Source organism: Aspergillus nomiae (assembly GCF_001204775.2).
Source record: "Aspergillus nomiae NRRL 13137 chromosome Unknown contig00009, whole genome shotgun sequence".
In the NCBI taxonomy this organism is placed as follows: domain Eukaryota; kingdom Fungi; phylum Ascomycota; class Eurotiomycetes; order Eurotiales; family Aspergillaceae; genus Aspergillus; species Aspergillus nomiae.
This window is the reverse complement of record NW_015378064.1, coordinates 115687-130896: the sequence shown is the minus strand read 5'-3', so window position 1 is coordinate 130896 and position 15210 is coordinate 115687. Positions and strand designations below refer to the sequence as shown.

The 15210-nt window shown below is 51.5% G+C and overlaps 8 protein-coding genes across 8 annotated transcripts; 4 read left to right on the top strand and 4 right to left on the bottom strand.

Moving 5' to 3' along the window:
• Window positions 1-407: 407 nt before the first annotated feature.
• erg12 (mevalonate kinase) lies at window positions 408-2011 on the top strand (the record flags this gene model as incomplete). Its single annotated transcript, XM_015546146.1, has 2 exons — window positions 408-732; window positions 828-2011. 2 exons carry the CDS (start codon window positions 408-410, stop codon window positions 2009-2011), a joined length of 1509 nt encoding a protein of 502 aa, XP_015411660.1.
• Window positions 2012-2589: 578 nt separating this feature from the next.
• On the bottom strand, window positions 2590-4903 carry ANOM_000887 (uncharacterized protein; the record flags this gene model as incomplete). The annotated part of the gene is made up of 2 exons (XM_015546145.1): window positions 4737-4903; window positions 2590-4608 (listed from the first exon to the last, which is right to left on the bottom strand). The coding sequence occupies exons 1-2, from the start codon at window positions 4788-4790 to the stop codon at window positions 2590-2592; spliced, it is 2073 nt and encodes a 690-aa protein (XP_015411665.1). The 5' UTR covers window positions 4791-4903.
• Window positions 4904-5477: 574 nt separating this feature from the next.
• ramB (bifunctional protein farnesyltransferase/protein geranylgeranyltransferase) lies at window positions 5478-6653 on the top strand (the record flags this gene model as incomplete). The annotated part of the gene is made up of 3 exons (XM_015546144.1): window positions 5478-5707; window positions 5773-5877; window positions 5939-6653. 3 exons carry the CDS (start codon window positions 5478-5480, stop codon window positions 6651-6653), a joined length of 1050 nt encoding a protein of 349 aa, XP_015411666.1.
• A 208-nt stretch (window positions 6654-6861) lies between these two features.
• ANOM_000885 (putative L-serine dehydratase) lies at window positions 6862-7545 on the bottom strand (the record flags this gene model as incomplete). Its single annotated transcript, XM_015546143.1, has 1 exon — window positions 6862-7545. The coding sequence occupies one exon, from the start codon at window positions 7543-7545 to the stop codon at window positions 6862-6864; it is 684 nt and encodes a 227-aa protein (XP_015411667.1).
• An 11-nt stretch (window positions 7546-7556) lies between these two features.
• On the bottom strand, window positions 7557-8189 carry ANOM_000884 (putative L-serine dehydratase; the record flags this gene model as incomplete). Its single annotated transcript, XM_015546142.1, has 1 exon — window positions 7557-8189. One exon carries the CDS (start codon window positions 8187-8189, stop codon window positions 7557-7559), a length of 633 nt encoding a protein of 210 aa, XP_015411668.1.
• A 646-nt stretch (window positions 8190-8835) lies between these two features.
• Window positions 8836-10958, bottom strand: ANOM_000883 (methionine--tRNA ligase MSM1; the record flags this gene model as incomplete). The annotated part of the gene is made up of 8 exons (XM_015546141.1): window positions 8836-9108; window positions 9165-9642; window positions 9697-10058; window positions 10118-10249; window positions 10304-10390; window positions 10448-10519; window positions 10575-10693; window positions 10757-10958. 8 exons carry the CDS (start codon window positions 10956-10958, stop codon window positions 8836-8838), a joined length of 1725 nt encoding a protein of 574 aa, XP_015411661.1.
• Window positions 10959-11284: 326 nt separating this feature from the next.
• Window positions 11285-11840, top strand: ANOM_000882 (putative nuclear transport factor 2 domain protein; the record flags this gene model as incomplete). The annotated part of the gene is made up of 2 exons (XM_015546140.1): window positions 11285-11330; window positions 11398-11840. 2 exons carry the CDS (start codon window positions 11285-11287, stop codon window positions 11838-11840), a joined length of 489 nt encoding a protein of 162 aa, XP_015411662.1.
• A 1126-nt stretch (window positions 11841-12966) lies between these two features.
• Window positions 12967-13877, top strand: ANOM_000881 (60S ribosomal protein eL38). The gene is made up of 3 exons (XM_015546139.1): window positions 12967-13059; window positions 13198-13326; window positions 13497-13877. The coding sequence occupies exons 1-3, from the start codon at window positions 12996-12998 to the stop codon at window positions 13544-13546; spliced, it is 243 nt and encodes an 80-aa protein (XP_015411663.1). The 5' UTR covers window positions 12967-12995; the 3' UTR covers window positions 13547-13877.
• The last annotated feature ends 1333 nt before the right edge of the window (window positions 13878-15210 follow it).

The window sequence follows — 15210 nt, the reverse complement described above, 5'->3', positions numbered from 1 at the left end:
GCGAGAATTTTAGATGGATCCCGGTTTGGTAATGACTGACAATTGGCTGAGATATGATTGGTACAGGAAGTGGACGAGGGCCTTTTAAGGGGAGAAAAGAAGGGGCACTGGAATCCTCCAAAGGGGAAAAAAGTGGACGGGGGGTTGAAATGAGCCCCATTGGGTTGACCCGCAGCGTACGACGGGCCTCAGGCAGTGTACGCCGTCGTGACTTTCACACACTGGGATCAGCTGGTCGATTGCTTTGTTTTCTTTTCTCCGTCTTGCTACACGTTTGCTGCCTCGCATCGTCATGCGCTTGGATTTCCTGCATGAATAAGGACCCTCTCTCGGCTGAAGATTCCAATTAGTCCTCATCATCCCTGTTCAACTGCTTTCCTTTCCCCCTGACGCGCTCGGAGGCCGTAATGCAGAACGGCCGTGGACGCCGAAAGAACGGCAGTATTAAAGCCCCTAAGAATCGTCAGCGTCCTACTATGTCACATTTAGTCTCGGAACAGTCCATTCCCATTCGCTCAAAATCTTCGGTCGCCAGCGACGATAGCGTAGACACCTCCGACGACACCTCAACCGCTCCCTCCTTCAGCAGTAGCCCACCGAGCACAAAGTCTGTCACCAACGGTGTTCACCGACCAGCTATGGCTCGAAAGGCTTCTTCGCCAATGGCGCCCGCCTTCATGGTCTCCGCGCCGGGTAAGGTCATTGTCTTTGGTGAGCATGCCGTCGTGCACGGTAAAGCTGCCATGCCGCGGCCATCTCCCTCCGATCCTACCTCCTGGTCACAACCCTGACCAAATCGCAACGCACCATCACCTTGAACTTCAGAGATATTGGCTTGAATCACACTTGGAGCATCGACGAGCTGCCATGGGACCTGTTTCACCAACCAACGAAGAAGAAGTACTATTACGACCTGGTCACCTCAATTGACCCCGAACTTCTCGACGCGATCTTGCCTCTCGTGGAGCGCATCTCCCCAGACCTACCCGAAGACAAGCGGAAACACCAGCGTGGCGCGGCGACTGCGTTCCTCTATCTCTTCTGTGCGTTGGGCTCTCCCCAGCACCCGGGAGCGATCTATACCCTTCGGTCGACGATCCCAACTGGCGCGGGCTTGGGCAGCAGTGCTAGTATATGTGTCTGTATCAGTGCTGCACTCCTTCTTCAGATTCGCACTCTAGCTGGACCGCACCCCGATCAACCCCCCGACGAGGCGGAGGTGCAGATCGAGCGCATCAACCGATGGGCATTCGTTGGCGAGATGTGCATTCATGGCAATCCCAGCGGGGTGGATAACACGGTCGCCGCAGGCGGCAAGGCCGTGATTTTCAGAAGAGGCGATTATTCCAAACCACCGGCCGTCAGCTCGCTCCCCAATTTCCCCGAGCTGCCGCTACTGCTCGTGGACACTCGACAATCCCGCTCCACGGCGGTTGAAGTAGCAAAGGTCGGCCAATTGAAAGAAGAACAACCGCTAGTGACGGAGGCGATTCTCGATACCATTGAGAAGGTGAACGCTTCCGCTCAGGAACTCATCCGGGAAACAGATTCGTCAGCCATTTCCAAGGATACGCTCGAGCGCATCGGAGCGCTTATCCGCATCAACCATGGCTTGTTGGTCTCGCTAGGAGTCTCTCACCCTCGACTCGAGCGAATTCGTGAGCTTGTGGATTTTGCGAACATTGGTTGGACGAAACTCACCGGTGCTGGTGGCGGAGGATGCGCGATCACCCTCCTGCGTCCGGATGCTGACCCGAGTGCTATCCGCCAATTGGAGGAAAAGCTGGACGAAGAAGGATTCGCGAAGTACGAAACCACTCTGGGCGGAGATGGTGTCGGTGTCCTGTGGCCCGCCGTGGTCCGCAATGGAACCGATGAAGAAGGTGGCGAGGAGATCGACCAGCAGAAGTTCGAAAATGCAGATGGCCCTGAAGGTATCGAGCGTCTCGTCGGTGTAGGCACTCAGGAAAAGAGAGAGGGCTGGAAGTTTTGGAAACGAGCAATGCATTAATGTGACGCCTTCCATCCCACTTTGAAGGCATTCATCCTTACATTCAACTTACGCCAACTGCGTCAATGGGACTCAGTTATTCTTCCTTCTCTCTCTTTTTAATTCAGCATTTCTTTTCTGACAGGAACTGGACTTGACATGATATGCATTTAATCACCCATTTCGCATGTTTCTCGAGTCTCATTTCTATTCGCTATATTCGATTCTCTGTATAATCTTTACTCTCATGTGTTTATTGTTTTGGCTGCCACCTCTCGATACCTCTGCATTGTTCTCCCTCCACTTCGTATCGAACCCTCTATATAACTCATTTTTTTTGCTTTTACTTTTCGGCCATTTTGTTTGGGATCGAACCTAGGAGGGTTCATATTGACGACTGATGTGACTTGATCCATTCTGTGGGTGTTGCGGCGATAGGCATTGAATGAATAACAAAGCATCAGTTGAATGATTGAAACATGTCTACAGGAGGGCGTATGAAATATTATCCAATTTTGTTATTGTAACTATACACGCTTAATTACGAAGCAGGGTATCATGTATCCAATCGATCGCAGTGCCAGGTCCATACCCACCAATTAGCCCATTGTCGTCTCCCAACCTTTCTCGATCATCACATCCATCCAGTACACATTGGACTCCCCCGCGTCCATCCTTTTCCAGACTTCCCTCACGAGTTGCAAGCAGACATCGATCGGTTTCGGGGGGAGCACATGCAGAAACGACGTAAGTCGGCCGAGGACGAACTGGCGCGTACGAGATACTTCAATGGCATGCGAGGAGATATTAGGACTGCTGTTGTCGAGGGAAACTTCTGAGCGGGGGAGGCGGAGCTCGCTGCTGGAGGCGACGAGCAAGAACGGCTGGAGACATCGGGTGCGAGATTCAATGGGGATGGTCTTTAGACGGGAGAGAGTGGTCAGAGCGAACTCCGTCAGCCAGCTGTCGTAGTAGGTGCCTGGGAGAGTCTCCGGGTCGTTTGGCGGGTTGCTTTCGGGGCGCAGATACATAGGCTCGAACCAGGCTGAGTTGAGCAGGTCTGGGGCCGTGTCTACGGAGAGGAATGGATCGCGAGGGGTTGCACTGGGTTGCTGATTGTAGGATTGGGAAGAAGGGTGCTGCGAGCTTAGTCGACGGCGAAGGAGGTCCGGGAAGACGCGATACAGTTGCATGAGGCCTGTACAGCGGTACACTTCCGCCATGGTTAATAGGTGCCACACCGGCGTCTCGTCATCTCCGGGGCTAACTATTTCGGCTTCAGCCGGATGTGCCAGTTCGAGCAGTCGTTCTTCTAGCTCTCGCGCTTTCTCAATGGCCTTCTGGGCCTGGGCGATATCGGCCTGTGAGGTAAATGCTCTGGCACGGATGCGCTTTCTCTCGCAACGCACGACTCTTCCTACTTCCTGAACAGTAGACTGGGTATCGCGGGCGATGCCGGTCCATGGATGTGGTATCCGCTGCAAGACCAGCGGTCCGCCTGGGTCTGCAGCTGTATTGCCGGACAGGACTGCTGTGTCATCTGCAACAAACGACAGCAGCATTTCCCAGTATACCAGAGCCTCCTGGAAGAACTGATGGTTATTGCCACGCTCTGAGTTGGCGATCTCTAAGGGCCTGGTCTCCAGGTGATTCCGAAGTAGATTGAAGAATGAGATCCCTAGATCTTTGGAATCATGCCAGCTGGCCGTCTGGCCGAGCATGAGTAAAGCTAATACTGACTTATCATCTAAGACAGTCTCTTTGGCAATGATATCGACAGCCTCATTACGTAGCTTACGTCCCAATGGGCCAAACTGGGGGAAATCATTCACCAGCGTGGCCGCTGCCATACTCTGCATGGTCTTACACATGGCCAACGAGGAGCCCCAAAGACGGGACACAGTCGACCGAAACGGGTTCATCTGACTGTCATAGCTGGAGAATAAAGCGGCTACCTCTTTAAAATAGTACTCAATGAGGGTCCAGGACGGATTATTCAAGGGTTGTGGGATTGACGTAAGGTCGCGCTGGGGTGGCTGTGGGTTTGATGGAGGGTATTTCCGTACGATGGCCGATGGAGAGAAGCCGAAAAAGTTGGGCAGCTCATGGTGAGATTCAGGCGCTCTCGAAGCAAACAAGTTCAATGGGTTTCCCGGTTCATTTGGGGTATCAAGATCAAATATCGAGCTCGCTCGCTCGTGTCCACCCACCGAGGCTGATGCTGAAGATGGGGACGGCCCCAAATCTGCTAATTCTGGGAGTGAACCCGGTTCTGGGAGACCCCATAGACTATCATTCAATGCATTGCTTTCGTCTAATCCCAATCCCCTTGGCTCCGGATTCTCGTGTGTGGTTGTCTGACTCGCATCGCCCTTGACCAATGGGGACTCCACTACGGTCTCGGGGAATTGCGATGGTCGGGGGGAGGCGGTCGACGGCCCCGGGGCTGGTGAATGGCCGGGGCCCAGCGGTGACCTATTCAGTTGAGCATTGCTATCGTCTTCCTCAGTAGCGGATGGATACTTGGTCACCCAGCGCAGAGACTGGGCGTACCCGGGACATTTCACGCCCAAGCGAGTGCATCGACTGCAGTGAGGCTTCTCTTCCCCACATTTGACCTATTGGGAGCAGACAAGTACGTTAACATCTCTTCTTTGAAGGTCCCTTTTTAGCCTTCACTGTCCCATGGATGTATCGCATGAGGAGATCAGCGGATGCGGAGGAGATGTTGACTTTGAGCGCATACCCGTTTGCTTTTACACCTGGCACAGCCGTTGCGTGATTTCTTGACACGTCGCATTGTCACCCGATTCTTTCACAGCAGGTTCCGGAGCGTGCCGAAGAGAGTCTCGACATCATGATGTCGAGTTCGCGATGAATGTTTCCCGGGGAGAAATAATCCTCTTGTGCGGGGAAATTTTGGCTGTTATCAGTTTCGATACACTGGAACCAATAGGAACCGGCCCGGGTACTTTGCCTCTTTTGGGGCATTTGGAGACTCATCGTGGAAGTCATGTGTGCGTCGTGGACACCTCAGGCAGAGCGTCCTGGAGAGATTCACAGATAGACTCACGGAGGAGAGTCCATTGGAATAGTCGTGGCCTTGTAGAAAGGGTGAATGGAAGGAATCAGGGTTGCCATTTGCGTCGATGGTTCCCATTGTCCAGGCCCTATTGTTCTGGTGGATGCCTGAGGCCGGCGCAGCCCCACCATAGCTCAATCCATTCATCCATTGATTTCCCATTCGAAAGTCCATTCTCCAGGCTCCCGACAATCCTCAAGTCAGGGAAGAAAACGGTTTTAATATTATTATAATCCTGCTATCTGCACCGTTGTTCACCCAAAGAGGTGGAACATTGAGTCGATGCTGTTTGATCGGGTTGTCGCTGTATATCTTGCCTAAATCTTTCTCCAGTAACAGTCATTGGATAATATCAACGTTTCCCGGGCTCTTCACCCTACCAAAGAAAACACCTCCGATCCAGAAATGTCTGGAAAATACGCCTCAGACCCAACATGGGCCTCCATTAAGCCGATCCCGCTCAACGATGGCTCGGAAACAGGGACCCTTCCTCTGGCGACTATTGCCTACTCAGATGAATACCTCGAGGCTACCTCGTACTTAAGAGCAGTGATGGCTGCCAATGAACTGTCCAACAGGGCCCTGAAACTCACCGACGACGTAATCGCCATGAATCCGGCTCACTACACCGTTTGGTAAGTGCAAATGAGTCCCTGTCGTACTTCTATATACATGCCGATCACTGACGACCAATGTTTAGGATTTACCGCGTTAAGAATCTTTTTGCTCTCAAAAAAGACCTCACTGAAGAGTTTGAATGGCTGAACCAAATGTCATTGAAGTACCTTAAGAACTACCAAATATGGTATGCAGTAACCCGCAGAAATCATTGGGAAGCAAGATGGTCTCTAACAATTTACCCATAGGCACCACCGACAAGTCCTGATGTCATCCAGGGAACACTTCCCGACACTCCCGCCCAAGGAGCTGGACTTCCTGATGGAGATGTTCAAGCAAGATGCCAAAAACTATCATGTCTGGACCTACCGCCACTGGCTCGTGCGGCACTTTAGACTGTGGGACGAGCCCCGAGAGATCCAGGATGTCGACCTCCTCCTGTCACAAGACGTGAGGAACAACTCCGCCTGGAATCATCGTTTCATGCTCCGCTTTGGTCCACGCAGTGACGAGCCCGACGGTGGGATGCCGAATAGCACCGCCCCCCCGCCCGAGAAGGGCAGGTTAGCCGTGGTTGACGAGGACCTTGTCGACGCGGAACTGGAGTACACCAAGGCCAAGGTCATTAAAGCCCCTGAAAATCGCAGCCCGTGGGGATATGCCCGCGGCGTGCTGCGCGCGTCCGGCCGGCCGCTCTCGGAGTGGAAGGACTTTGCGAAGAAGTTTGTCCAGGAAAAGGTCGAGGAGGGCAAGGTGGTGGATATCGAGGTCAAGAGCAGTCATGCTCTAGAATGGTTGGCGGACACATATGGCGAAGAAGGCGAACAAGCCACCGCCGAGGCAGTGCAGATGTTTACCTTACTGAAGGACAAGTATGATCCTATCCGGAAGAATTACTGGGATTATCGGATTCGTATGATTGCCCCTGCAACATGGAGCCAAGAGATCCCCACTTCGGCATGAGGCGCCGCGTAAATACCATCAACTTTTACTATGGGAATGATGTGCATGCTGAAGAAGTGTATCTGATTTTGAAACGCTAAATCATTAAATCATAGTCAATCTAAAAAAAAACGCCAATCTAAACACCATCATGACAGAGAACATTAACATAGGCAAGTAATGAAAACGCAATGGCCGGCCAATAAGCATAAAAAAAATTAAGAACCCATTACTCGTTTCCCCAGCCTTCATTAAGCAGCTTTTTATACTCCGCCGCCATATCAATCGTAATATTACTTCCACCACACACAATGATCACCACTCGGCTGTCGGCGTTCAAGCCAGGCACAAGCTGCTTGAGCTTGGATTGGATTTCACTGCCTGCGTCCGACTCCGTCTCGTTCTCGGTCGCTGAGGACCTATCATCCCCGTAGCCTTCATCCCGATGGGAAGGGTAGTCGCCGTCCTCCCTCTTCCGCTTCTTCAGTCCAGATGTGAGGGCAGCGTCGGAGGATGCCGATGACCGAGCTCTCGCCGCGTCACCGACGGCAGCCTCAACACATACGCCGCATGCAAGCTCAACAAGCGTCCGGTGATCATCAGCAAGACGCAGCACACCCCTTGCTGCATCCGCGTCCGAAAGCACAGCACTATGCACCGCAATACCCTGCGGCGGGGCGATAGCATATTGGAAAGTGCGTTCGGAGACACGGATGGCGCCCAGAGAAGTAGCCTGGGAGGTGATTTTGGGGAGGGAGACGAGTGACTTCTTCGCGACAGCGGCAGCCAGGGAATCGGTGCCGAGGGTTTCGATGGCGAGGAGGTGGATAGGGTTGGGCTGGGAGTGGGAGAGGGGGTTGGAAGCATAACTGAGGCTCATCTTCTGGAGCTGACGGTGTCGCTCGATGCCCATGACCAAGCCGTTCAGCAGGCCGCCGCCGCCCACGCTGCAGATGATGGCGTCCACGGGGAGTGGGCGGCCACGGTGGGTGGCTTCCTCGTCTCACCGGCGGGGGCAGGGAGCTGGGTGGCCAGCTCGTCAATGAGAGTACTGTTTCCTTCCCAGATGGGCTCGTTATCGAACGGGTGTAGAGCAATCTTGGCCACGTCTTCGCTCTCGTTGTCGTCCTTGTTCTTCATGATCACTTCCCGCATGTACTCGCCGGCTGCTAGGAACGTGTCTCCGTGCTGGATTACGTCCGCGGCGCCGGCCAGCCGTAGCTTCTGCACCATCAGGGGCTTCGTCGATAGGGGCACGACCACCGTGCAGGGATATCCCAGGCTGCGGGCTGCGCAGACGGCAGCAAGGCCGGCATTTCCGCCTGAGGAGGCGTAGAAGTGGACGGGTCGGTTGGCGTTTTCTGGCTTGATGAGGTGTGACAGGATCTGATTGCCCATGGCCCGGGACTTGAATGAACCGCTGGGCTGGACGTTCTCCAGCTTCAGGAATATCCTACATCCCGCGGCACGAGAAAGGGAGGCAGATTCCACCAGGGGGGTTTGCACCCATGGTGTCTTGAAGGAGGTTTGGGCTTCCTCCAAGGCGATGCTACCCATGATAGAGGATCGGTATTCGGGGTTTAGGCTAGTGTAGGTTGAGAATATGTGTTCAGGATGTCTTGAAGGATATGAGAGATAAGTTGATTGTATACAGTTGCCACAGAGGAGAGAGTTAAAGAAGTATAGGAGTATAATTGGGATGTATCACGGAACAATGGGTGGTAGCAGAAGGGGAATCAGACAAGGAATGAGAGATAAGCAAGCACAACAAAATACCAACCCTTCCATTATATTATTATACACCGTATCAAACACCAAAGTCTCTCTGATATACAAGCGGATGTCTTTCCGATACCACCATAGTAGGTTTGCCGCGGGAAAGACCCGAGTTTTCCGCCCCGATATCTATCACTCCCAGCGTCGTGGATCTGGGCCTTTTCCGCTGATAACCTTGTGGAATCGAGCAAAACCATCGATTGGCCATGACATAACATAAACCCTGCTCATGGGGTCAAGCGTGAGGAAAAGGAAACCTTGCACGCCAGCTTCATCGAGCAAAATCGGGAAAAGCTTCGCGACGTTTCCCTGACCCTTGCGTCAGTGGAGAATAGTGCCAATCAGGTCGCCAAATGGTGTTTTAATCTACTTTTATGATTGGCTTCCGTGGTTTTTCTTGTTATCAATCCGTACGTCCTTGTGACGCTTATTGCTCCACGATAAGAGGGGGGAACAAGACGGTCTTCTTAATGCCTTCCCCATATTCTGCATCGGACCCCAGTACTGCTGCCGAGAATGCCCGTTTGGAGGGACGGGTACTATCGACGCGGAGAACATCTAGAAGCTCCTTAGACTTGCTGGGCATAAAGGGCTGTAGGAGAATGCCGGCGATCCGGAGGGATTCGGCGACATTGAATAAAACTCGCTGAGCTTTGATAGCATCCTTCCACGGCTCCGAGAGATGGATGTACTTGTTACCCTGAACACGAGTGTCAGCAGGAATAGGTCGCAACTACGCATAGTGGCTTATCTTACCTGCTCGATTAACACCATAATGGTTTGCAAAGCGGCACGAGGGTTAAGGCTCTCCATATGTTCCCCCACTTTAACGGGGGTTTCCTTGAGCAACTGTTCAAATTGCAAATCTTGCTCGTTTGCGGCCGGAAGTTCGCCCGATGTCCCGCTGACAATGTAAGAATGGAGTTTCCCCTTCGAGGAGCCAATTGCTCGGAGCACTAGGTTTCCGATACCCGATTGGAGCAGCTTCTTGTAGTCACGGATGATGTAGGAGTTGTCATAATCGGCGTCTCCCGCCAAGCCGCCCTGGTAGGCAAGGAAGAAACGCATTGTGTCAACACCGAACCGGTCCAAAGAAAAGAAGGGGTTCACAACATTCCCCGTGGACTTGGACATTTTCTCATGGTTGATTGTCCAGTGTCCATGAACGAGGACATTACGAGGAAGGGGGAGATCAAGTGCCATGAGGAACGCCGGCCAGTATACACAGTGGAAGCTGTACGCTCATCAGTATCGTGCTCACAGTGCTTCTACAGAGACCTATGCCTACCGAACGATATCCTTGCCAACGACATGCACATCTGCGGGCCACCCAAGGCGGCCTTCTTGACCGGGGGGGAAAGGGTAGCCCGCCTTGGTCAAATAATTGACTAGTGCGTCCAGCCATACATAGATGGTCTGTGTATCATCACCAGGGACAGGGATGCCCCAAGTTAGCCGCTCCACAGGTCTGGAAATCGACAAGTCTTGGAGCCCTGAAGACACCGATTTGACGATTTCGGTCGTGTAATTTGATGGTGTAATAAAGCCTGTCTTGTATAGGTCCAACAGACGCTCCTGAAAAGCAGACAGGCGGAAGTGATAGTTTGTCTCCGAGGACCATTCGACTTCTTTCCCTGTCTCGACGGAAACCTGCATTGCTAGATCAGCTCGTGGTTCATTGCAAACGTTATAAAGCTGTAGGCTAATACCATTCTCTTTCTTCCAGTGGTAGGATCTAGCGAGTTCTGTACCTGCGACGGAGGATAGAATGTTTCATCACTAACGGAATACCACCCTTCATGCTTAGAGGTGTAAATGTAGCCTCTGTGATTCAGCATTTCCTATCATCGTTTAGTTCTACTATGGACCGCTTAGCAGGGCCGTCCATCACTTACCCAGAAATACTGTACGGACTTCTTGTGCGCTGCCTCCGTCGTCCGGATGAAGTAATCGTAATCCATATGTGCCGCCTTGGCTAGATCCTATCCAGGATGTCAGTAACCAAGGTAATACTACTAAACTGCGAATGCAGGACCGACCTCAAAGGTTTTGTAGTTCATATCGCAGAAGGCCTGAGTATCCATTTCCGCGGCTAGGGCGGCTTGCTGAATCTGTACCGTACAGTCAACACCACGAAATGTTTTCGATTCAGAGTATTCCTTCTACCTTCATGCCATGTTCATCGGTACCGGTCAATAGTTGAGCGCCTGTGTCTCCGCAGAGCGTTCGCCATCGCTTCAGGATGTCGGCAATTACCATTGTATAGAGATGACCGACATGAGGGGCTGTGGCGATATATATATATAGTTAGAAATAGCCCTTGATAAGTGGAAATTAGATAGACTTACCGGCATTCACGTAGAAAATAGGTGTCGTCACATAGTACGGTTTCTTGTGCTCTCCGGAAGGTGCTGTCGCGAATCTGCGCGGAGCGATAATTGAAGTCGGGCGAAGGGTTTTGCAGGTAGTACACTGCCAAGTTGGACGTTTATATGCCAGAAATTGGTTGGCCCATGAAAGGGCACGAAACCGTGCTCTGGGAAGAGCCATTGCTATCTGGATGCGGAGTGAGGAGGAGGATGACTCCAAATTCTAGACTGCTTTTGATGGGTGATTTATCGGAGTTGGAGAGGCTAATCTCCGGGTGGCCTAAGCTCCCGTACCTTTTTTTCTGCCGCCTGTACTTCTTCTCTCTCTTTTCTCCATCACCTTTCTCTACTTCTCTACGGACGTACTAATACTCCAAATCTATTCTTGTTTCCCACGATATAGTCACCTACTGCATATACTACTTTGGCTGTCTATTTTCCTATCGATCTGGATCGCGCAGGCGTCAATAGGTACAACGCCTAGTACTTCAAGTTGATTCTTTCACAATGGCCCCCGCAAGTGAAGATGCGCTCACTAAAGTGTCTACGGATGGTATATTTCCCCTGCATCAGACTGCTTTCTCTCTGGCACACTTGATTAATCTGTATTCTACCTCTAGCGGCTACGGAATTTGTGCAGTCATTCTACCCCGCCCTTCAGTCCAACCGCGGTACGATATCATCTTTTTACAACCAAACTATCTCCATGATTCTATTCAACGGCAATGTTGTCGCCGATGGCAAAGCGGTTCAAGAAATATTTGTCAATCAGATGCCACCAGCGCATTACGAAGTGCAGTCGTTCGATTGCCAAATCATCAACCCAACATATCCCACGCCTACAGCGACTGGGCTTAAAGCTCCGAACGAAACCACTCTCAAGGACAAATCGATTTTGGTGCTAGTCAGCGGATACGTGCGATTTGGAGAGTCTCGCGATCTTCCACAGCGTGGGTTCAGCGAAACTTTCGTGCTAGTGCCAAACCCTTCTGCCGATGGCCCCAAGGGCAAACGCAAGCGAGAATGGCTTATTGAATCTCAGACGTTCCGGCTGGTTGTTTGAGGGAACAATTCGCGTTCACAAAGAGAAGTGCATCTTTAGGGTCTATCCGTCCATCACTAGACCTCTCAAGGATATAATGGGGGGTATTATTATCGGGGTATGAGTACAAATCGACAAAATCCTTCAATCAACAACACGACAAAAACTCAAGAGAAACACTGAAAGTACCTGATGGAGTGCACGGATGGAATATTAACTCTGGAATGCGCAAATCCCAACACATCATAACAGCATTATCATGTTCTGGACCTCGGCGGTATACGAAGGTTTGCTTTGACTCGTTCCAGAAGCTCTTCACGTGTAGCTTCTTCATTTGGCATCAGCCCCCTCTAGGAGTTGCCGGCAGAGTCAATTAAGGATACACATATGAGGGTGAATAGGGAGGGGTTTGGATTTTCACAAAGTGAAGAAAGCACATACGTTACGGAGCCACCTTTTCATCTCTTCGGCAGTCCAAGTTTCAGGGTCTTTTCACAACGTTAGCCTCTAACGCTTTATCAACGATATTTGATGCTTGCCTCCGGTTGGGTCTGGTTCTGCAGGGAATATATCGCTACCCCATATGGCCCAGGCCGCTGCAGCAGTAACCATGCCAGCAAAACCTGAATGATTCGACTTTAGCGGTTGTCTTTATTGCTTTGCCACTAGCGATAAATACCTAGAAAAAGATTCTAGATGTCTGTCAGCTGATTTGTGAACATCATCCGAGGTTATCTACTGTACAAACCTTAGAGTGCATTGCTCGATCTAGGGCAGTCGGCATTTTGGCTTAGTTATTATGTCTGGATATACGAACACAATAAAAATGGTGATTTGTATAAGATGCGAAAATGACAGATGTCAGTTTTGATCGAGCTTGTGACGTGATGCCTCAGTACCAGGTACTTTATACTACCTGTCTGCATCCAGTATAGTTGCCGCCTAGCTTGCACCGCCACTCTGGTGGATTAACCCGATGTAGGAAGTTGACACGCCACAGAGAGGTGGCGCACGTAAATGAGGCTTCCGGGGCGGCAACCCTAACAATTCCCACACAACGTTAGCGCCTCACCGTCCGGACGCCCGCAAGTCGAGACTTCGAGATCGCGATTGTCCTTCACTCGTCCCGACTTTTTGCTCGACCATCCCGACTTACGTCCCCAATCACCGCCCACCATGCCTCGTGAAATCTCCGACATCAAGCAGTTCATTGAGATCTGCCGCCGCAAGGATGCCTCCTGTACGTTCTCCACGCCCGCTTAGACGCTCGGCGGTTTTGGGTTGGCCTTGGAGCTCTCCGACGAGCTCCGGCCGGTGATCGATGGGTTACGAGTGTTGTCGTTGGAACAATGGTGCTAACGGATGATTTTGCGACTAGCTGCCCGCATCAAGCGCAACCGCAAGACCCAGCAGGTCAAGTTCAAGGTCCGCTGCCAGCGCTTCGTCTACACCCTTGCCCTGAAGGACTCCGACAAGGCCGACAAGCTCAAGCAGAGCTTGCCCCCAGGTGCGTTGCCTTCCAGTCTTATTTGAAACCACTCGGTCGCTATTCGGATTTCAATCTTGCTCGCCCCACCGGTTTGCATACCTTGGGTGGAGGTTCCGGCACATGACATGAACCATGACGACGCGGCCATCACTACGTAGAACTTCATGCTGACGAATATACTACAACAGCCCTCAAGGTCGTCGATGTCTCCAAGGGTGAGAAGAAGAAGGCTCTGTAAATACCTTCAATGATTTGAAGTAGGGAGAGGTGGGCTCGGAGGACGGTTGCCGAAGCATAAGTCGACTGTCGAATGGGATTTGGCATTGGCATGGATGCTCGTGTGGGCCGGCACTGGGATGAATCGGTCTGACCTGTTTGATATACGGGAGGATTGGAAGTCCCTGCGTCTGTCGGATGCTGTGATCATAAGTCCGGAACGGCACTTTTCACCGGCCAGACCTACATATCTAAATCAATTTCCAGAGGATGCTTGGTCGGAGCTCCCTGGTTCTACTATCTAATGAAGAGAAAAACAGTTGAAATGCCGTGCACCCCGTCCAACTTGCAATTCATCATTGAGATTCTTGGGTAGAGTGTAGATGTTGCTGTGGGCTTGATCTTTGTAAGGCTTTCTGAAACTGCTCGATGTGTCGACCACTGGCTAGATTTGAGACATGCAGTGCCTAGGGATTCCGTTTTTCTTGGGAGTTATATATAAAACTACCGACGACGATCGCTTCAGCAAATGACCACATAAAAAAGCGTGGATAAATTGGACATTGAAATAGTATGATTCATGCATGCGGAAGACCGGCTATATTGTGGTTTAGGGCTTGGCGGGCCTTTTAGTGAAACACTTGTCGACTTTCCTCCAACTTCTGCCGTCACAGACTACAATGATCGTCGTCCGCCTTTTCATAGACACCCTTTCTTGACCCAATCCCGAATGATAGAAAAATTCCACTCGGATCTGTCATGCGCGAGGTCTGCCAGGCTGGTTTATATGCCAAGTCGAACTGCCATGCCGGCAATTTGGAGGCCAGAATGATGGTGCAGAACTCTCCTCGAATCAGGAATTAGAGCTGGCCTCCCAGCGCTAATCATTTCCATTCAAGTCACGGCAAGTTTCTTGTAGATGATCTTTATGCTATATGGATCACGGAGACCCCTCTCGTCTCGCTGGGCTGAAGATTCGATCCATAGCACGATACCTTTCCTAAATCATGGAGGCCCTGGCTGTCTCGCGTACCTGAATCCATGGCATAATAGCCATCGGTCCGTCAACCCGAGGGTCGATCAACTCCGGTATCAACTGCCCAGCAGGCATACCGCCTTAAGGAAAGCTATTGGGCGGACGCACGACAGACCTAGTGTCACATGGTAGGGCTGTTGCCTCGTCAAGAGTGCCTGAAGGTCATTTGTGGATCTTCATGGCGGACCTTGTTCAATTTTGGCAGAATTGGGAGATGTATAATCACGGCAATGCGTTCGGTATCCAGCATAGTCCACAGGAAGATGCTTGAGCGTCGAATTATGCAGCGTTGCAAGGTGTAGAATGACTGATACTCAGTTTAATTAGCAGTGCCGCCAAGATCTTCTATTGGTCTCTGTATTGGCATCTGTGAAGACCGAAGCATGTTTACCTGCCCCCGAAGTAATCCCGGATAATATCATCCGCTGGCTCAGGTGTCGCAGGTAGCCCATAGTCACAAGGGTGGAGCATCCCCCTCCCGGCTAGGGACAGGGAAGAGGAGCCTGGCTGGACCTAGCATGCATGGAGAGCATTATAAAAAGGCAGTGAGACGTCAGGAACTGTCTATTCGTTTCGTCTCCAGACACATTCTCTTCCATTCTTTCTTCTCGCCTTTGATCGAGCAGGTCTTTCAGTCACTGGCCACGGAT

Bases quoted from the DNA above. Each gene is read 5' to 3' on its own strand.
- ANOM_000881 (XM_015546139.1), top strand. From the start codon at position 12,996: ATGCCTCGTGAAATCTCCGACATCAAGCAGTTCATTGAGATCTGCCGC. The intron at 13,060-13,197 runs GTACGTTCTCCA...TTTTGCGACTAG, and splicing joins CCGCCGCAAGGATGCCTCCT to CTGCCCGCATCAAGCGCAAC. The intron at 13,327-13,496 runs GTGCGTTGCCTT...ATACTACAACAG, and splicing joins CAAGCAGAGCTTGCCCCCAG to CCCTCAAGGTCGTCGATGTC.